The 20,410-nt window shown below is 44.7% G+C and overlaps 2 protein-coding genes and 1 non-coding gene across 7 annotated transcripts; 1 reads left to right on the top strand and 2 right to left on the bottom strand.

Annotated features, from left to right (window-relative positions):
* Nucleotides 1-386: 386 nt before the first annotated feature.
* On the bottom strand, nt 387-458 carry TRNAE-UUC. Its single transcript has one exon. It is a non-coding gene; the product is annotated as a tRNA-Glu (tRNA).
* Nucleotides 459-1,176: 718 nt separating this feature from the next.
* On the bottom strand, nt 1,177-5,604 carry LOC111159901 (coiled-coil domain containing 115). Its single transcript, XM_022522576.1, has 5 exons — nt 5,457-5,604; nt 5,278-5,381; nt 5,108-5,190; nt 4,303-4,434; nt 1,177-2,519 (listed from the first exon to the last, which is right to left on the bottom strand). Exons 1-5 carry the CDS (start codon nt 5,565-5,567, stop codon nt 2,407-2,409), a joined length of 543 nt encoding a protein of 180 aa, XP_022378284.1. The 5' UTR covers nt 5,568-5,604; the 3' UTR covers nt 1,177-2,406.
* A 94-nt stretch (nt 5,605-5,698) lies between these two features.
* Nucleotides 5,699-10,465, top strand: LOC111159898 (IMP4, U3 small nucleolar ribonucleoprotein). Of its 5 annotated transcripts, none has more exons than XM_022522571.1 (10): nt 5,699-6,086; nt 6,177-6,377; nt 6,508-6,616; nt 8,502-8,585; nt 9,259-9,368; nt 9,448-9,580; nt 9,667-9,821; nt 9,942-9,997; nt 10,119-10,192; nt 10,276-10,465. In XM_022522571.1, the coding sequence occupies exons 2-10, from the start codon at nt 6,375-6,377 to the stop codon at nt 10,386-10,388; spliced, it is 837 nt and encodes a 278-aa protein (XP_022378279.1). In that variant the 5' UTR covers nt 5,699-6,086; nt 6,177-6,374; the 3' UTR covers nt 10,389-10,465. The 5 variants fall into 5 exon arrangements, with proteins under 5 accessions (XP_022378279.1, XP_022378278.1, XP_022378277.1 ...); XM_022522570.1 differs by having other exon boundaries at nt 9,903-9,997; XM_022522569.1 differs by having other exon boundaries at nt 6,260-6,377; nt 9,667-9,997.
* Nucleotides 10,466-20,410: the final 9,945 nt, after the last annotated feature.

Below are 20,410 nucleotides of genomic sequence, written 5' to 3'. Positions count from 1 at the left end.
TGGCTCTGGAGCAAAAGTTGCAAGTGTCTTGACTCCACTCATTTCTTCCTTCCTCCCGGAGGGTTCCACTACCCAGAGGTGTGTGGAAAGACTAGGCAGTGGTCGCCCTCCATGAAGATTAACAATAAATTTTGAGTATTTTAATATATAAATATAATGGTATTTGCGCCTATAATGTATATGGTATCTTATACAGTTAATAAATTACCCATAGAAAAAATAGTTAATGATGTGATGACAATTAACACTTCGTTCAAAACACAGAATGATAGGTCCCAGAGCTCCCCGGGGCCCCAATTTCTCAGGCTTAAATGGAAAGAAACGCCCAATGTGACCTGAGATGAAAATACAAAATTCTGGCCACCACAAAAATTGAAACAACCCCCTTCCCATACCGGGAGTCGAACCCGGGCCGCCTGGGTGAAAACCAGGAATCCTAACCGCTAGACCATATGGGAAGCACTAATAAAAGGCTTCTCCTTTCTGTAGACATCACTTACTTCAGCCTGTCCCTCCATTTAAAGGTTTCATAACCGCCGGGCTCGCCCTGCCTCCAGAAATTCTGACTGCGGCTGCGCGAGTCCCAGCTTCAAGGATCCCCTTCCCCCAAACTGGCACCGGCTAGAACATCCGGACCTCTCGAGGGGGCGGGCACTCCTACCCCGGGAAATCTCCCAAAGGTCTAGAGCCTGCCGGGACAGACAGCCCAGCGTTTGTGGTTTTCTGTTTGTATTGCTGTCGCGCTGGGCACGCGGACATACCCAAAGCCCAACTTCAAACTGTAAAATGAAGGCTGATGCTTGACCTTTGACATCAACTGACATCTAAAACAAAGGACCCCATCCGGGACGGAATTCCACATGAATATCTTTTATGTGAAAAACAAATATGTATTTTTTTTAAGATTTTTATTTATTTATTTGACAGAGATCACAAGTAGGCAGAGAGGCAGGCAGAGAGGGAGGAAGCAGGCTCCTTGTTGAGCAGAGAGTCCAATGCGGGGCTCGATCCCAAGACCCCGAGATCATGACCTGAGCTGAAGGCAGAGGCTTTAACCCACTGAGCCACCCAGGTGCCCCTGTATTGCTTTTAACTTATTTTGCTTCAAAATCTCACTGGTTGACACTTCGTAGCAGGATTTTGTTCTGAAATTCAACCTATGTGGGAAGGGATGTATTTTTTTTCTCTAGTTTACTTTTGAGGTCTTCCATTAGGCTTTTCACTGACAACTCAACCTCAATATGGCAAAAACAAAAAAAAACAATCCCCCCCCACCCCATCCAACCACAGATATGACCTACTGCCATTAAAGTATATGTTAAAGAACAGTGTGGTACCTGTATATTAACTGACAGTAAAATCAATGAAACAATGGAAGCTCCAAAATACGGTATGGGTATACATTGGGATTATGTGAAAGAAAAAAAAAGGGAGCATCTCAACTCAGTGGTTCCACATACAGTAATGTAGACCTATGGTAGAAAAAACAAGCTGGATGAGGATTCACCCCACACCTCAACTGAAACCACATAAGTTCTTTAGGAAAATACTGGAGAATTCTTTTATCATATCATTTACAACCCCAAATCCAGAAATGATAAAACAGCTGATTGATAAAGTCAACTCTTAAATCAATTAAGAAAACTAACTAAAAAAAAATACAAGAGCTGGGTGATGATTACTATAGCTTTCACCTTAGTTACTCATTAAGCTATTCAATATTTTGTGCAGGTTAATGCATTTTATTTTAAAATGAAGTTTAAAAAAAACATAAAGTTACAAGAGAAATTGGGAAAAATATTTACATTTCATATTATGAACAAAGGATTAATTTTCCCCAAGCAAACTTTTAAAAAAACAACCCAGTAGGATAATGAAGCAAGGACACAGATCCCATCACAGGAAATACATTTGGCCCTTCAAAAATTAAAAGTAGCATGGTCTCACTCCTATAAAAATAAATGAAGAGTTCCTTGAGTTCCCTTGAAAATCTAAGTCAGATCTTTTAGACTTTCTGGCTTAAAACCTGCCAAGGACTACCTACCTACTTAGGTGTTCACGTTTTTTATTGACATGGAATCATACTGTCTTAATTTGTTAGCCATGTTTGTCTTTTTTTCCTACACCAAAATCAGTTTTCAGAATCTAGTGCAACTGAAGCACCTATTTGTTGTCCTTCCCTGCCACTAACTGTGCAGTATTTTATCCTGTAAAGAAACCACAGCTGATATATCCATGAGGCTCTTCAAACTTTCACACCTAACAAAGCTAGAAACATGCAAACCAGAGAAATTTTAAGGAACAGGGATTAGTTGGGGCAGTGGCAATCTGTGAAGGAAGAAGGCCTGAGATAAGGTAGCTACACCAAAGAACAGCTGTGCTCACTGTCCAGCCTCTGGTCACAAGTCAGGTAGATTCGGGCTCTAGCTGCTTGAGTTTTTCCTGGAGCCCCCGGAGTTGGCTTTGACCCCAGTCAATGCGGATCTGAAGGCTGGCCATGTCTGCAGCCAGCTGCAGGCCTAGAGGAAGAGACAAGATTGTCACCATGGTATCCACTATGTGATACGACTCAGGGGCCTCTGAACATCCCAGGGACTGGAAAGGCTCCAGAATTTTCTAGCTTCCATACTATTTCTAAAACATTCCCAGAAGAGCCTTGCACTGGCTGCTTCAGAATCTCATTAGACCCACACCCTCACCTCCTTCACATCTTTACTAAAATGTCACCTCTTCAACAGACTTTCTTTACTCCCTTACATTACCCACCGGGGAATAAAAATTCACAGATCATAACACTGTTGTATGCCCTCATTTCCTTCCTTTTTTTCCTTCATTATAATAGTCCTTCACTATTCTTGCCCTCTGTTTACCCTGCCCCCCAAAGTGTTCCACATTCTGGATCCACATCTAGGTGGCTTTTGCCTGATGCTTCTGCTTAACAGTCTTCTGGGCCCTCCATGCCCAGGCCACTCACCAGTCCAGTTTTCAGCCTACCTGCCTGACAGCAGAGCTGGCCACACATCTGCTCAGTTCCCTCCAGGAAGCACTTTCTCCTCTTGGTTTCTGGGATCTCTCACCCTCTGGTTGTTGTTCCTGCCTCACTGCTACTTCTCAGTCTCTTCGAAAGTGGTTTCTCTCCTTCCTCTTCCCACCTTCTGTCCACACTCTGGGGCCCTCTGCTGATCTCAGCTTAAATGCTGTGTCTGTGTCAGCAACTTGGGAATTTAAACACCAGTGGTATGCAGGGGGCTCCCAAATCTCTCTTTCCAGCCCAGGTCTCTTCCAAACTCAGATGCATGTGCCCAGACACCTGAGCAGAGTCTCCACCACACAGTAGTAGGAACACACTCTCACTCAACTCTTGACTTACCCTTGGCTGCTGCTCTCCCACACCAGGTGAGGGCAGCTTCATTCTCCCAGGTATTCCTGCTGGAATCTGTGGGTTCATCCTTCATTCCTCTCCTTCCCTTTCTCTCAAATTGATCTGTCAGTCAATCTTGTGGCTTCTACTCTCAAAACATGCAGATTCCTGTCACTTACATTCTCCTTCACTGCCTCCACCTACATCTCAATCCTGGCTGCTCCCCGATATCTGCTTCCTCCCTCTGCTCTTGTCTGTTCCCACCCAGCACCCAGAGTCTTCCTATCACTCTGTGGATCCAACTCTGCCTCACTCTCTTCAGAGCCACCCGTGACTCCCAAAGTCCTCATCAGGGCCTATACCTCAAATAACCTGGGCCCAGTCCCCTCTGACCTCAGTTCCTGGTACTCCCTGCTTCATAAACTCCACTCTAACCCATTTGGGCTTCTCTCTGCCCAACTAAACATGATTTCACCTCAAAGCTTTTGCCCTGGCTGGCCCCTCTGCCTATAGCACAGATCAACTACAAAGTTCTTTCCATCTTTTCAGAGAGGACTTTTCAGATCACCCTTCATAAAATTACTACCCTCACCCACTCCTGTCCCACTCCATCCACCATACCCTATCTTATTTTTCCATAACAATTCTCACTACCCCGTATTATATATAGGGCCTACTTATTTATTTGCATGTTTTCATTCTCCCCTCAATGGAATATACATTCCATGAGGGGTATTTATCTCTTTTGTTTCCTGCTGTATCTCCAGCCCCTAACATGAGCCTGGAACACTGCCAACAGCCAGTAAATCCTTTTTTGAAAAAACAGCATGTGTGCAACAAAAGCCTGCTATGGAAAAAACCCTGGAAAACCCTTTGCAGATTAACCCCAGCCAGGCATGTCATTACTACTACTTCTTCCTATAGATAGAGGGTCTACTCACCTTCCCGGAAGCTGGCTTGGGCATGACGCAGACTGTGTGGAACCAGGATTCCAAACCAGTTCAGAGGGTCCCGGGGGGCTGGGGAGGACTCTGGCTCTGGGGTTCTGGAGAGACCCTTGCGCCTGCGCAAAGCTGGAGAAAGACAGACTGGAGGTTGGGGGTCTCATTACCTGTCCCTTGTCTTCTCTGTGATAATGTTGAACTTGATCTAAGCTCATGATCCTGACAAACATTGAAGGCTGTAAAATCCCTCCAACCATTTATGTTCCAGAAAACAGCTTACCACAAAGAACAACCTTTCTGTTTGTGATTCAGATGAGATGCCCTGACCACTCTTTCTCATGACTCTCATAAGATCAGCAAATGACCCCCTTGTTTACCTGTGACAGAGCCACACACTGACTTTTCCCATTTTGCCTGAACATGCTGAAAGGCCAGACAGACCCTCCAACTCCCCGTTTGTCTCATAAATGACTGAGATTAGAAGTTTGTCCCTCTGAAACCAGTTAGACATATAAACATTTTTTGTTCAGCTGACTGAAACGTCCCCCTATTGTAAAACTATTCCAACCGTAAAGGACTTCACCTATAACTTATCTATTTCTCCCTATAGAAGTCTAAAGCAAAGCAAAACAAAACAAAACAAAACAACAACAAAAAAAACCAGCCTGCTGAGACACTGTGATCCTCCGATCTGGGCCACTCTCCATCGCAACACCCTTAATAAAATAATCTCTTCAATTATCCTGTACATTTTGTTTTTGACATCGGGAGGGAGCCCTGACGCGAAGAAAGGGGAACTCACCTGCCTCACGGGGCCCCACCTCTTCCGGAGTCTGGGCGCTGGCTCTCACCACCCAGACCTTCTGGAGCCCGTCCTGGGCCTCGCTGAAGAACGAGAAGGCAGGATCGACATTTGGAGGCCCCAGCCTGGACCCTGTCCGCCCACCCGTTCCAACATACACACCTCCTCACCTGGTGTAGACGCAGACCTGAGGCTCCATGCGGGAGGCATACTGCAGAGGACCTACAGACTTGGCACCCATGGCATAGCGAGCTTTGGAGAGTGAGAACCAGCCCTGGGATAAGAGGAGAGCGGTTAAACTCAGTTTACCCCCGCATGCCCTCCCAGCCCTCCCTCCGCAAGATCCCACCTCTTCCACCCGGGCGTTCAGTGCTGCCCGCTTCGCCTCCAGTTCTTCCAGGTCCCGGAGCAGTTGCAGAAGGAGAGAGTCCACTTGCGCGCGTAAGCCCTGCGCAGCCATGGTCCCACCGTACTGAGGTCTGGAACCAGCCTCCTCACAGGTTGCCCAATCGTCGCTCGCCATGCCGGCGTGACAACCAATAGGCTCACCTTCAACGGGCGTTCCCAGCCGTGGGCCGGGTTGCCCAACCTTTCGAAAGGCAAACGCTTAGAGCCGCGCTGCAGAATTGATTAGCTGGGTTTTCCGAGGCATGTGAGCCTACGAAACAGTCGGCTAGAGCTGTGGTTGGTTCCGAGTAGCTTTGGGAAGAGGCCGCATTTTACACTTGATCTTAGCCAAAAGGCCGAGAAGCGGTAAGAGGCCGCTTTTTAACAAACAGTAGGGCGATAGCTGTGGTGATGGAAGAGGCATAGCTGTATGGCAGCTATTTTAAGGGAGAAGAGGCTTTAATTCCAGCAGCCGGAAGGCGAGCCTCCAGTCAGCCGCTGTGCTGCTTTTACAGTTGCTGCATCATTCTGAATCGCCAATTATGATTACTCTAGCGGTTCATCATCTTAAAATTGGGCATCCTGCACAGTGGTAAGTAATGAAGCCATGCACTAACATCTTTAGTAAGGGCGAGCCTTACCAACGTGACAACGTTTTGACGCCCGTCTATTGGTGTTCCAGTAAGCTGGCGTCTCCAGATTGGCCAATCGCCTTGCAACTCCTAACCCACCCTCCGCCATCTTAACATTTGGCACTCCCCACAGTAATAGAGTGCAGCAAAGCCTCTAGCGACCTTCTTGATTGAGGGCAGAATCTTGGGTGACGTTGCTGACGCTGCGCCCGGCGTTCTCCTAGACCCACGTGGAATCCGCGCTCAGAATGGTAGGAGGGAGGTTTGAGCTCCTGTTTTTTATATTGGGGGCTCGCGCAGGGCTTGGGGCTGGTGGGGCTAGTGGCCCCCGGGCCCGGCTGTGTGTGGCGAGGAGGCTGAACTAACCAGCTTTTTCCGTAGTTGCGTCGTGAGGCCCGCCTTCGCCGGGAGTACCTGTACCGCAAGGCCCGAGAGGAGTCGCAGCAAGCTGCCCAGGACCGGAAGGAGAAGGTTCGGCGCGCCCTGGAAGGTAGGCACTTCTCCGCCCCCACTCGGGGACGGGGGAGTGCTCTAAACCTGTCGTTATAGAGACCATTGGTTTGCATTTTAAAATCCAGCGGAATAAAAGACCAAATGGTATAAAACGCGTTTAATTAGCATCTCTTAGTATTTGTATGGCTGAGCATCCTTTCAAGTATTTATTGGCCGTTTTCTTGCCTTTTGGGTTTATAAATTCTTTCCGTGATGCTATAAATTTCATATCTTGTCATATATGCTGCAGTATCCAGATTTTACAGTTTGCCTATTAATTTTGTTTACAGTGTGTTTAGTTTTTCCCAAATTTTAAATTTTTACATTGTCCTCCCGCGCCTCCCCCCGTTGTTTTTCTTTTTGCTACCTTCTTCAGTACAAGATGACAAGAATATCTTTTAGTTGTTACTATGATTACGTCGCATTTAAAAAGTGATAAACCGTAGAGAATTTATTTTTATTCGAGTTGTGAATTGGGATCTAACTTTGCAGTATTTTCTCCGCTTTTTGTTTGTCATACGAATGAAGAGTGTTAACTTGTTTGAATGAAAATGTTATACTTATCCCTATTTTCTTGGTTCCTGTGTGAGTAGAACTTTCCTGTCTGGATGGTACATCAGCTTACTATCTATGATTATTTTTTTTTAAAGATTTTATTTATTTATTTGAGAGGGAGAGAATGAGGGAGAGCATGAGAGAAGAGAGGTCTGGGGGAGAAGCAGAACGACCCCCTGCTGAGCAGGGAGCCCAATGTGGGTCTCAATGTGGGTCTCAATTCGGGACTCAATCTGGGGACTCTAGGATCATGACCTCAGCCAAAGGCAGTCGCTTAACCAACTGAGCCACCCAGGCCCCCTCTCTGATTATTTTAAATTCACTTTGATTTTCTGTGTTTTAGACATATAAAGTGCATGAGTCTATATGTTTACATTAAGCGTTATGTTAAATATCTGTGATCTGTCTGCCCACATTAGAAATAAAAAATACTCAAATTATTGAAATTCAGGAATATTTTCCCCCAACTCAGATAGCCACAATACAGGATACTGTTTAAAAATAAGCCATTTCCTTACTCTTATTTATGCTTATGTCATACTTGTTTGTATCCTTAAATCACATGGGTTGATTTTTAGTTTTAAACGTAGTTATTAGGTTGTATGTATTCTTTCCCAGCTTTATGTTTTCTAAGATCTATTGAGTGTAATGGGGGCTCCCATTTCCCTGTGCTTGGTGTTGACCTTATTTTTTTAGTCTGGCGCAGTTAGGAACAGCATTGCTGCTATGAACTTTCTCTTCCATGTGCAAGAATTTCTCCAGGGCATATTGGAAAGACATGCTGGTTCCAAGGGCATGTTCATATTGAGCTCTGTACTCCAAAGTGGGCATGCCAACAGCCCAGCCTTTTTTTTTTTTTTTTTTTTAAACCAAGTCTAGCTTTAGTTCACAGAGGAAATCTGACCCAAAGCATAAAGTTTAGCACTTTTGTTGTCAGAGGGTTTCAGGGTTTTCAGGGTTTCTGGTCCACATTCATATAGAAAGAACACTCTTTATTTGTTCTTTTAAAAATCAGGTGTTAATTTTTTTCTAAGTACAAAAACAGTATATACTTGCAATGAAATATTTTAGAAAGCCCTCAAACCATGAAACTAGAAACCATAGAAAATGAAATCTCCTGTAACCATTGTTAACAGCTTGGCACGTAGACAAAAATAGTTTTGTCTCCCTCTTCCCCCTGCCAAAGAAGTCATGTATACATTTGCACAGAAAGGAGTGAAAGGGCTACTTTTTAATCAAGTCTGTACAGTTTTTGTAAGCCACAGTGTTGTATAAACTGAGGGCTCCATGCATGTGTCTTACTCAGCTGCTCTGTGTTCCCCCTGCAGAGAACCGCCTGATTCCCACCGAATTACGCAGGGAGGCTCTGGCCTTACAGGGTTCCTTGGAGTTTGATGATGCCGGCGGTGAAGGTAAACTTCCCTGACACTGGGCCAGCTTCTTCCCCTGCACTTGAGCCTGCTGGTTTCCATGTCATTCCATGGACAGCTTGAAGGAAAGGCTATGTAGCTCCTCCTTGCGAAACTGTCTCCCAGATGCCCTTCTGACCTTGCACAGATGGCACTTTAGGAGAGCTCTTTCTTAGTGCTCCCAATTTCGTTTATTTAGCACATACAGGGTTATCCCACTTACTCTGTTTTGTCTGTTAATTATCCCCTTTATCAGAATATGAACTGCTGAGGCAAGACAGTATGCGTTTTGTTTACTGCCATGTCCCCAGCTCCCAGCACTTCATTAACACCTAAACAGACATTATGAATTTTTGTTATGAGGAAAAGGAGTCAGTTACCTTTGGTCTTAACAGAATCTGGGTTTGTACTTGGTAGTCATTAACCCCGTGTGATAAATGTAGTTAAAATGAAGTAAAATTAAATCAAATTTAAACATTTAGTTCCTCAGTCATAGTTGTTTTTATAACCAGTGTGGCTGGAGGGCTACCCTCCTGCTCAGTGCAGGTGTGGAACATTTTATTTTCATCATCAAAGGTGTTGTCAGACAGTGCTGCTCTAGACAGATTGAGCCACCCTCAAGTTAGCATTTTATTTCCCAAGACAAACACATTCTTTCCCCTCATGCTGTGACCAGGTGTGACCAACCATGTGGATGATGAATATCGATGGGCAGGGGTTGAAGATCCTAAGGTCATGATCACTACCTCCCGAGACCCCAGTTCCCGCCTCAAGATGTTTGCAAAGGTACCAGTAGTGGGAAGCGAATGGGAGGTCCTAAGGCACTAGTGGCCCCAGTCCTAATTGAAATGCGTTCACATACAAGGAGCTGAAGTTGGTATTCCCAGGCGCCCAACGCATGAACCGTGGCCGGCATGAGGTAGGGGCACTGGTGCGAGCCTGCAAAGCCAATGGTGTCACTGACCTGCTGGTTGTCCATGAGCATCGAGGCACACCTGGTGAGACTGTGGTGGGAACAGGGTGTCTGCTGGGGTGGTTGTCTGAGAGCAGATAAGGTTTCTGACAGCCCGCCTGGCCCCACCAGTGGGGCTCATTGTCAGCCACCTGCCCTTCGGCCCCACTGCTTACTTCACACTGTGCAATGTGGTCATGCGCCATGACATTCCTGACCTGGGCACCGTGTCCGAGGCCAAGCCTCACCTCATCATGCATGGCTTCTCCTCCCGACTAGGCAAGCGGGTGAGTCTGGGTCCATGGGGTGAGGGCTGGGGGCAGGGAGTTCCAGGCTGGGCATTTGCACTCGCCTTCCCTCTGACCCAGGTCTCTGACATACTCCGTTACCTGTTCCCTGTGCCCAAGGATGATAGCCACCGTGTCATCACTTTCGCAAACCAAGATGACTATATCTCCTTCCGGTAGGTCCATGGGCTGGCCTCAGAATGGCGTCCTGACCTTTGTGTTCCACTGCTGTTTGTTATTGGCTCACATCTGCTCACTGTCTTCTCTCACCCCTACCCTGTCTCCCCTTGCCTCCAGGCACCACGTATATAGGAAGACCAACCACCGCAGTGTGGAGCTGACAGAGGTTGGACCTCGCTTTGAACTGAAGTGTGAGTTTGGGGCTTAATTCCACTTCTCATGGTGGTGGGGTACTGGTGGTGTAGGTGACAATGTACCCATCTACACCTCCCAGTGTACATGATCCGCCTGGGCACGCTGGAACAGGAGGCCACAGCAGATGTGGAGTGGCGCTGGCACCCATACACCAACACCGCACGCAAGAGGGTCTTTCTGAGTGCTGAGTGAACCCACTTGCTGGTCAGGACGTGGACCTGGACCCAGGACTTGGGGAGGGGTCAGAATAAAGTCCGTGTGCCACACCACCCCATTTGCTTCTGTTTGGTCAGGACAAACCCACCGTCGGGCTGCATGTGAGGGACAGTTTCTACTGGGTCTTCTTAGGTGGGGAGCTGACAGCTCAGGGACATTCTCAGGTCTGCTCATGACGTTGTATCTAGGACAAGGCAGGTCCAACCTGCTGGCTTGCTCCTTAACCATAGGAAAGATTTGGGAGATTTGGTGGTAGTGTCACTTGGGAGTCAGGGGCCCTGTGAGAGCCCATCTCAGACTGGGACTGATGTGTACCTAAGGACCCTGGTTTTACTGAGAACACGTGTCAGGAGCCTACAGCATGCCCCCAAGTTGATGTGGAGGGGAGTATGACATTAAGAAAGAAAGCCATCACACCACTTGGGGCAAGTCTGTAAGAAAACAAGTCAGGCAGGGGGATGGAAAGTGGTGGAGACCTCTGCAGATGCCCCGAGAGCTACAGTATGGCATGAAGCAGCAGGGATCACCTGGATGATCCACGCAAAGACCCTGAGGTGGATGTACTCATAAGCATTCCTGGAGCAACAGTGGCCTAGTGAGAGGAGTCTTGAGGGAGAACAGGCAATAGGTTTCATGGGATGTCTGTGACTTCTAGCCCCACTCATGTAAATCCAGGACCTTCCAGAGCCTCTCTCCCCTTGCCATAACCTCAGCTCACAAATGAAGGATATGCCACTAAAATTTTCATGCAAGTTACAGAAATTCCAAAATACATACAAAGTAGAAGTAGTATGATGTTTTTATTAGTTTTCTGGACTACCAAAATTGCCATGAACTGGCTGTCTTAAAACAGCAGAATTATTCTCTCATAATTCTGGAGGCCAGAAGTCAGGTCACTCCCAACCCCTCCTCCATTACTTGCCTCTTCCAGCTTCTGGTAGCTATTGACAATCCTTAGCGTTCTTTGGCATGTAGTTGCATTGTGGTTTCAGTCTTTGTTTTCACATGGTCTTCCTCTACTGTCAAGTTTCCACTGTGTGTCTGATAAGGACACTTCTCATTAGATTTGTAGCACATCAGAAAATCAAGGATGGGGGCACCTGGGTGGCTCAGTGGGTTAAAGCCTCTGCCTTTGGCTCAGGTCATGATCTCAGGATCCTGGGATCAAGCCCCGCATCAGGCTCTCTGCTGAGCAGGGAGCCTGCTTCCTCCTCTCTCTCTGCCTGCCTCTCTGCCTACTTGTGATCTCTGTCTGTCGAGTAAATAAATAAAATCTTTAAAAAAGGAAAAAAAAAAGAAAGAAAATCGAGGATGACCTCTTCATTTAAAGATTCTGAACTTAATCACATCTGCAAAGACTTTTTTTTCCCCCAAATAAGATCATGGGCTCCAGGGATTAAGCTGTGGACATATCTTTTGGAGCCAACATTCATCCAACTACATGTCCTCATTTCTCACCTTCAGGAGCTGTGGGCCTCCTGCCCTTCCTGTTTACTGTATCCCCCTGTACCTCTTGCAGACATCATAGGCATGAGGCTGATGCTCCTCTGCTAACTCTGAATATCCTCCTAGGTAAGCACCATGAGGCCTGGGGCTGCATTCACTGTTTCACCAAGCCTAGAGCAGGCTCTTAGTCACTGGCATTTTATTTTTTTAACAGCACAGAAGTCTCAGCAGGCCTTTGTGCTAGGGGCCAGCTCTTAGGGATAGGTAGAAAATAAGAGGCAAACTATTTATTATTCACTTTATTGTGGCTTCCACTGCTAAAGAGGCCTCTGAGAAGCCAGCGCACTTGGGCTCACCAGTAGTGGAGGGATTTATGAAAGACAATTGGGTCCACGTTTTGCTCATCAGCTGTGTTAAGCCACTGGATGTGAGTGATAACTACTGTCAAGTGATACTGTGAAACGACCCTTCACACTGTGCTGGTGGAAGAACCTGTGGGTAAAGGCTTTTCAGATGGCAGTCTGGTAGAGTTTCTAAGCATTTGAAAGTTCTACTTCTTGAGTCACCATCCTAGGGTCAGAAGTGGTCACTGTGATGCTGCTGCAAACAGCTTAGGTACAGCTTTGGGTATTTGAGCAGGGGAGTTTGGAAAGTGAGCCAATAAAATAACAGTAATTAAAACAAGAAATAAGTAAGTTGTGGGAAATGTCCACTGTAGTGCCTTGTGTATTGCACAGATAATATTCTGAGGACTCACAGGGAGCCTTGGATTTGAGGCATGGTATACGGCTTAAAGGGATATTTATGCATCTTTTATTTGACTTTTTAAGGAAGAAATCAGTTCTTATATAGTTTTGAAATGTGAAGGACAAAGGAGAAGACAGAAGTGGGCGTGGGCTTTGGTGCTTACCATTTGAGTATCTCCTCTGGCCAGAGAGCAGTGGCCCAGAGATAGTAGAGGGCCTTTGTGACCAGGTTTTCCTTTGTCATGTCTGCAACTGATTTTCATGTTCTAGTATTCTTCTCAATATTCAGAAATATTAACGTGGGGAATTCAAGTTAAGGGCATGAGGGCATAGATTGCCCTGTTTTTGCAACTTTTATATAAATATGACATTTCAAAATAAAAGTCATGGGGCGCCTGGGTGGCTCAGTTGGTTAAGCAACTGCCTTCCGCTCAGGTCATGATCCTGGAGTCCCTGGATGGAGTCCCAATCAGCCTTCCCTGCTTAGTGGGGATCTGCTTCTCACTCTGACCTCTCACTTCTCATGAGCTCAGTCTCTCTCAATCTCCCTCTCAAATATATAAATAAATAAATAAACCTTTAAAAAAATAAATCTAAAAACTTAGAAAATGTTCTAAGTTTTTAGACATAGTGAAGTATTTAGGGGTGGAATATCAGCCTGATACTTGCTTGAAAATGCTTCAGCAGGGAGAAAAAGCTGAAGCAAAATACTAATTGTCACGTTTAGATGATGCAGAGTTTGTTATAATATTCTTTCTACTTTGATGTTTTAAGTTTTTCACAGAGGATTAAAAGGAAAATAATTACAAATGTGTATTGTTGTTAAAGCATTTTTCATATTTTTAAATTGTTAAAAATCTCAGTAAAAAGGCTGAGGTGTGAAAATAAAAGGGAGCCTCCTTTACAACAAAGTTGGAAAGCCAGCAGGGAGCTATCTCATGCCCTACCACTCCTTAAACTCCTTAATTGCAGACCCAAATAGAAGGAAACCTTCTAAGTCCCTGCTGTGGGTTAGCTGTTTGGTATTCCAGCAGAAGAAAGGTTTTCTGCTTCTCTGGCAACAGCCCAGCCAATGAGAGACAGTCACAACTCAGCCAATGAAAAGCAACTATCCTTTGAACTCCCAGTTTACTCTAATGGACTTTTTGTTTATAACAGCCCTCCCAGCTTCTCACTTTCCTCCATAAAAGAGCATTCCTCTCTTTTGTTCTCTGGACTTGCCTATGGTTTTGCCTTACCATGCTTGTCTTGGATTGTAGTTCTCTACTACTCCCAAATAAACATATTTGTTGCTGGTAAACCAACTGCTGGTTTTATTTTTAAAGTTAATGAAGGAGAGACATGCCAACCATTAGTGGTGGTTGAAAGCCATTAAAAGTTAGGGCCAAGGGGTGGTGGTATGTTTTCATGTGCAGAAAAGAAGTGAAAATTCAAGCACAGTATGAGGTACATTTTGGCATTGTTCCACCAAACTGGCTGCAGTGAACATCTTGCCCACTATCCCTTATTCTTTCCTAGGGTAGACTCCTAGAAGGGGAATTTCTGATCCAAGGAGATGCGCAAGTCTAAGCCTTTTGGTATTTACTACCAGAAATTTTATAGCAGGAGACCACTTTTATCAAATTGGCAAAAATGAAGAAGGTTCAGTATGGTTCATTAAGGTGTGGGGAGTTGAGTTTTGTTTAATAGATGTAAAACTTTGTGGGGAGATTTTATAATTTCTACTTTGATCCAGTAGTCAGAACTAAGGATGTGCCCAGCCTGTATACCAGGTACACAGTGGTCATGTGCAAGGATCTGTACCATTGTTTGTAGCAGCAAAAGCAGGGAAACAGCCTCAATGTCCATCATAGCACTGAAGTTACATAAATTAGGGTGCATCCACAGAGTGGTGCACTGCAGCCACTGAGCACCTCAAGATAAAGTGTTGAATAAAAAGCATGGTGACATCCCATATGGGATATGCTACCAGTGTGCAGAAGGAAGGGGAAGGGCCTTGTGCTGACATATGAACTGCATTATCTTTAGGAGGGTAAACATTCAGCTGGTGCCTTGCTAGAGAGAAAGGTGCACTAGAGCTCCAGGGAGGAGGGAGAATTTAGTGCTACTGTGGGTAGACATTTCATTTACTTGTTGACCATTTTTGTGAGCTCCTTTCTGGGTTTTCTGCCCAGTTTTCTTTGGAGTGCAGGGAATATACTTTGTTTTGTCTGATTGGCTTCAAGAGTTTGAAGATGTAAGTACTTCTCCAATACCAGTAACTTCTTTAAATTACAAAAGTAACACACCCTCATGTTTAAAAAAAGAAAAAAAAAAAAAAACCAGAAATGCACAGTGAAAAAGAAACCACCTTCCTTCTTCCTGTGCCCCCAACAATCCCCACCCTACTCTCCAGAAGCTATGGACTGTTGACTTAAAAAAATATATGACCAGATCTTTTCTCTTCCTGGTATTTTTTTTTCACCCAAAAATCATGCTGTATACACCATTCTGAACCTTCCTGTCTTTGCCTTTAATGATCTCTTTCAGCTACCTCTAGGTTATCAAGGGTATCCAGTATGAGTGACTCCACCTCCTATTTAATGACTGCATATTCCAGTTGTTTTCTATTTTTACTTCCAGAAACCTTGCTTCAAGAACATCATTGAACATACCTCTGTGTACACTTAAAAAGAGTCTATCTGATGAGTGGAATTTTGTCTTAAAAATGATCATAGAAAAAAAAATGATCATAGATGGGGCACCTGGGCGGCTCAGTTGGTTTAAGCATCTGCCTTCAGCTCACGTTATGATCCCAGGGGGCCTGGGATCAAGCCCTGCATTGGGCTCCCTGCTCAACAGGGAATCTGCTTCTTCCTCTCCCTCTGTCCCCACTTGTGCTCTCGCTCTCTCTCTCACTCTTTCTGTCTCAAATAAATAAAATCTTAAAATGATCATAGATGCTACTGAATTGTTGTCCTCCAAGAGGCTCTGCTGGCTACTGTCAATAGATCTGAGTACCTGTTTCTGTGTCCTTGCTGGCACTGGGTACAATCAGACTTCATCTGGCCAAGCTCTAGTTGCAAAATGGTTCCCCAGCTGATTTCGTATTTCTTTAATTATGATGGAGTTTGTGCATTTTTTAAAATACTATTGGCCATTTGTATGTATGTGGTTCTCTGACCTGTTTGCTCTCTTTTCTATAGAAATGATTGTTCACCTCTATCCTAATTGATTTAAATATTTTAATTGTGCAAAATTTCAAACATACAAGAGCAGAAAGGACCATACAATGAGTCCATGAGCCTACCTCAGTGTTGACCATCTGGTTTCCTTCGTAGCCCCACCTACTCCGTATATCCACTCACTTGTTTATTTTGAAGTAAATCCTTGACCTCATTTCATCCATGAATATTTCTGTATATATCTCCAAAAGATAAGGACTCAACAAGAATAACAATACCATTGTCATGTCTAAAGAACCAATTATTTCAAATATCCAGTAAATTTTGAGTTTTCCCTGATTACAGTATGTTAGTTTGAACTAGGATCCAAATGAGGTCCTTTCATTGCAAATGATTGAAAAGTAACTTGTCACTCTTTTTAAATAGCTTTATTGAGATACAATTCACATATCACACAGTTCACCCTATACCTTAAATAAGGTATACAATTAAAATATATATATATACAATTAAACTTTTTTATCATTTTTACAGGATTGTGCAACCATCACTATAATCTAATTTTAGAATATTTTTGTACCTCCTAAAAAGAACTCCATACCCATTAGCTGTCACTCGCCATTCTCCGCCAACCATCCCCCTACCCTCAGGCCCTTGCAACCACTAATCTACTCTTGTAGACAAGTTCCATAGACTTGTCTATTCTGGACATTTCATACAAACGGAATCATACAATATGTGGTGTTTTTTGACTGCCTTCTTTTACTTAGCAGTGCATTTTCAAAGTTTATCCCTGTTGTACAACACATGCATTATACTTCATTTCTTTTTACTGGTGAGTAATAGTCCATTGTATAGATATACCATATTTTATTTATTTATCACTTTATGAAACTTGGGTTGTTTCTACTTTGGGGCTAATATGAATAATGCTGCAGTATTTGTGAACATCCTAAGTTTCTTTTATCCTGTAGGATTCTTTTTTTTTTTCTTTGTAATTTATTCAATTAGGAAACTGGTTTATTTGCCTTAGAGTTTCCACAGTCTGGATGTCTCTGATCTTGTCCCTGTTGTGTCACTTAACATTTTTCTGTGCCCTTCTGTTTCCTCTGAATTAACATTTAGATCTAAAGGCTCAATCAGGTACAGGTTTGAATTTTGTTGGTGGGAATACTTGGTGGGTGGAGTGTTGTGTTTTTACCAGGAGAATGATAATGTGTGGGTGTCTTTTTTTGTGATGGTAGCAGACATTAGTATCATTGTTTAGCTCTATTAGTTCAATAAGGGTTTGGAACTTGGTGCCTATTTTTAAAGAAATTAATAGGGTTTTTTTGCATTACAGTTTCAAATTCATTTTTGCTGTTATATAGGAAAATAATTTCTATATTTATATGTGTGATGTGTGTGTGTGTGTATTATATTTCAACTGGATACCTTATTAAATTTCCTTTTAACCCTTTATGGTCTTTCATAAGATTTTCTAACTTTCCAGCTGATTATGCCATGTGCCAATTACACAGTATTTTTGACACACCCCTGCCTTTCTTTCTCCTTGCCATAGTGCATTGGCTAGGACTTGAGAACACTGAGCAGCAGCAGCATGAGATGCCCCCTGCCCTTGCTGTTGGTCTCATTACAGAAATCCTTCCAAAGATGTTCATACTTGCCCAGACATAGATGTGCACTTAACTTCCCTCTGGTTTTATAATTGAGTGGCAGATGCCAATGGAGAAGATCTGTACCTCCCTTTGGTTGTGATGCCATGGGCTCTGCATTCAGCACCCATAGAAGAGCCCTTAGCTATGCAGGACTTCAGCCAGACTAAGCTTAAAAGAACATGGCTAGTTGGTCTTTTCCAAATAAGGTGCCACACACACACACAGAGGTGTGTGTGGGCTGGGCTAAAGTTGGGTATGGAAGATGCAAACCAAGGATGCAGGGCCACCAGACCAGAGGCCCCAGGATGTTACTAGCTTCACTGTCAGAGTTTGTTTGCCTAGAGTTTACAGCAGTCGAAGCTATTGGCACAGAGAGCCCAGGACTGAGTTCATTTACTCCAAAGGCATGGACTAGCATCTGGGGCTCACTCTAGGTGACGAAGATACCCAGGCTCTGCCCTGGAAGAAGTGGGGCTGGTTGATAGGAACATTTTAAGGATATCATTTTTTAAAGATGAGGAAGAGGGCTTTCCTTCTCCCTCTGTGAAGCAGAACAACAGGGCAGTTCCCAGGGGTAAAAACCAGCCTCCACAAAGAGGTCATGTGGGTTGGCAATGGGACTGAGAAGCAGTAAGTAGGGTGGCTTTCTCCTTGCACTGTGTTCCCCCCGCTCTAAGCAGCCTGCTTTTTTTCCCCCCCAGAAAGGGACCGGGAGGAATCCTCAATTCAGAACACTGAAATCCAGAAGCCCTGAGGAGAGTTAGAGGAGACTAACAAAAGCCCACCCAAAGGTAGTTAGCTGTAGTCACTGGTGGGCACAAGCTGCCCCTATTGGAGACAGTGTCATTTTTCGTTTGCTAAGCACCACACTTGTGGATGGACCAACAGGTCAGCCCATCAAGCCTGCAGATTCTTAACAGGAGCAATGGGAGAATTTTTTTCCAATATCTTCTGCGCTTTTTTGGTCTATCAAAAAAAGAAGCCAGAGAAGAACTGTACAGTAGTACTATCAATAGCCTCAAAGTATCTCCCAGCAAGCTCCCGGGGTTAAAGTGGTATCTTTGTTTCTCCATTATAAACAATTTCTTCCTTTGCAACATCGGCTCAGCCTGGGTTCCTCACAGCATTAAGAAAGCTTACCCAAGCACCTTCCAGCACCCAGTTCATTTGGCTCTGTTGAATGAGCACTCTGAGCAGGCAGATGGGCATGAGGCATGTGGGCACTGAGTTACTTAGGATCTCCAAAGACAGTGCCCGCTGCTCCCACTTCATGGGATTGCTACCAATAGGGTGAACAAAAGGGCACCTACCAGAGGCAAATTTCATTGTAAGAACATAGCATGCAATTCTCTGGGAAAAGGGAGAGGTGGGACAGGCCAGGCTACTGGAGGAACTCCCATGGGTCTTCCCATCCCCCGCATCCAGCCTGAGCTGAGGAGATTGCAAGCCAGGAGCATTTGGGTATCAGGAGAGACCTAGAGGGATAGTCAGTGGAGCAGGCAAATTAAACAATGAGAGGCGGGCATGGAGTTAGGGTGACAATACAAAATACAAAAATACAGCCAATACAGGTGGGCCACAGCCTCAGTCATTCTATCCATAAGCCAAAAGATTTTGAACCAGATAGAAAGATCCCCAAACAGGCAGACACACACACCCTTGACTAGACAGACTTCTGGATGGACCAAATCCCAGGGAGACAAACAGACTCCAGAGAAACAGACAGCCAGACAAATGGGCAGATTCTTGAACAAAGATAGGAATATGCCCAGCCAGACATCCAGAAAGACCTGTGGTCAGACACATGGACATCCCCTGGCACCAGCCAATTAGAAGGTGATCCCAGCCAACCAAAAGACAAAATCCTTCAAGGACAGAGAGACCTCCCCCCCACCATAGATAGATAACCCCAACAAAGAGATACCCCACCTACCCAATCAATTAGCCAGCCAGAACTCAGCTTGATTACCTCCTGCCAGTAAGAAGACCCCAGCCTATGAGAAAGCCAGGCTCTCAGCAAGGTAAATGTTACCCCAAAAAGCCAGGTAGACAGATAGATACATTCCCCCCACTGGACAAACAGACCCTTAGTCACTAATCAGAAGATACCCAGCTTCTGCGTCAGCCCTCCTGCCTCCCAGTCATCACCATAGATGACCCAATGACCGTTCAATGTTGCATTTGCTCCCCTAAACCACCAGTTTCCAGTAACCTTTGACCTCCAGTGACATCCACTAACACCAGGGTCCACAAAGACCTTTCATGATCCCACAGTGACTCTTCCTTGTATACTCTGGTATCCCCTACTCCCTAATGACTGCCATTAATATCCATGAGTACTCAGAGACTAAAGAGTGTCCACGACTCCTGCACTGAACATCCATATCTTCTCAAAGTTACCTGATACTTTTGTATCCCACCTCTCTGAGTCTCAAAAAATCCATGACCAGTCACAAAAGTTCAGTTCATTGACATACACTATAGTGCACTGAGTAGGAGCCCTCAATGACCTTCCTTCTTTTGATCCCTCAATTACTTAAACTACCACTCCAAATCCCAATAGCCCTTCAGCCATTTTCCCTGTCTGTCACTGACCTCCAGTGACTGCCATTAACATCTGATGACAGTTGCCCATGAACATCCAGAGACCTCTCTCACTGACCTCCAATGAATTCACTATAAGCGTCCATCCTCAGTGATCATTTTTTACCATCTTTGAACTCTTAGAGATGAAACTAATAAACACTGAGTCCACAGTGACCCCGCCTATAAATTAAATATCCCCACTGATCATCCACTTTTACTTCTGTCACTTAAACCTCGGTCAGCAAACCACACAGCCTCAGGCCACACACACACACAAATGTTTTGTGACACATGAAAATTACGTGAAATTAAAATTTCAGTGTCCACAAATAGTTTTATTGGAATATAGCCCCACTCATTTCTTTACACATGGCCTATGGCTGCTTTCACACTGTCAT

Source organism: Enhydra lutris, unplaced genomic scaffold (assembly GCF_002288905.1).
Source record: "Enhydra lutris kenyoni isolate GAN:26980312 unplaced genomic scaffold, ASM228890v2 scaffoldscaffold71, whole genome shotgun sequence".
Lineage (NCBI taxonomy): Eukaryota > Metazoa > Chordata > Mammalia > Carnivora > Mustelidae > Enhydra > Enhydra lutris.
Note: the sequence above shows the minus strand (reverse complement) of the source record. Positions and strands in the feature narration are given on the sequence as shown.

Excerpts from the sequence above, each read along its gene's own strand:
- LOC111159898 (XM_022522569.1), top strand. Across the intron at positions 9,581-9,666 it reads TGAGCATCGAGGCACACCTG|TGGGGCTCATTGTCAGCCAC; the intron begins GTGAGACTGTGG and ends TGGCCCCACCAG. Across the intron at positions 10,193-10,275 it reads ACCTCGCTTTGAACTGAAGT|TGTACATGATCCGCCTGGGC; the intron begins GTGAGTTTGGGG and ends TACACCTCCCAG.
- LOC111159901 (XM_022522576.1), bottom strand. The coding sequence starts at position 5,567 with ATGGCTGCGCAGGGCTTACGCGCGCAAGTGGACTCTCTCCTTCTGCAA. Across the intron at positions 5,382-5,456 it reads TGAACGCCCGGGTGGAAGAG|GGCTGGTTCTCACTCTCCAA; the intron begins GTGGGATCTTGC and ends CTCTTATCCCAG. Across the intron at positions 2,520-4,302 it reads CCAAGCCAGCTTCCGGGAAG|GCCTGCAGCTGGCTGCAGAC; the intron begins GTGAGTAGACCC and ends CTCTTCCTCTAG.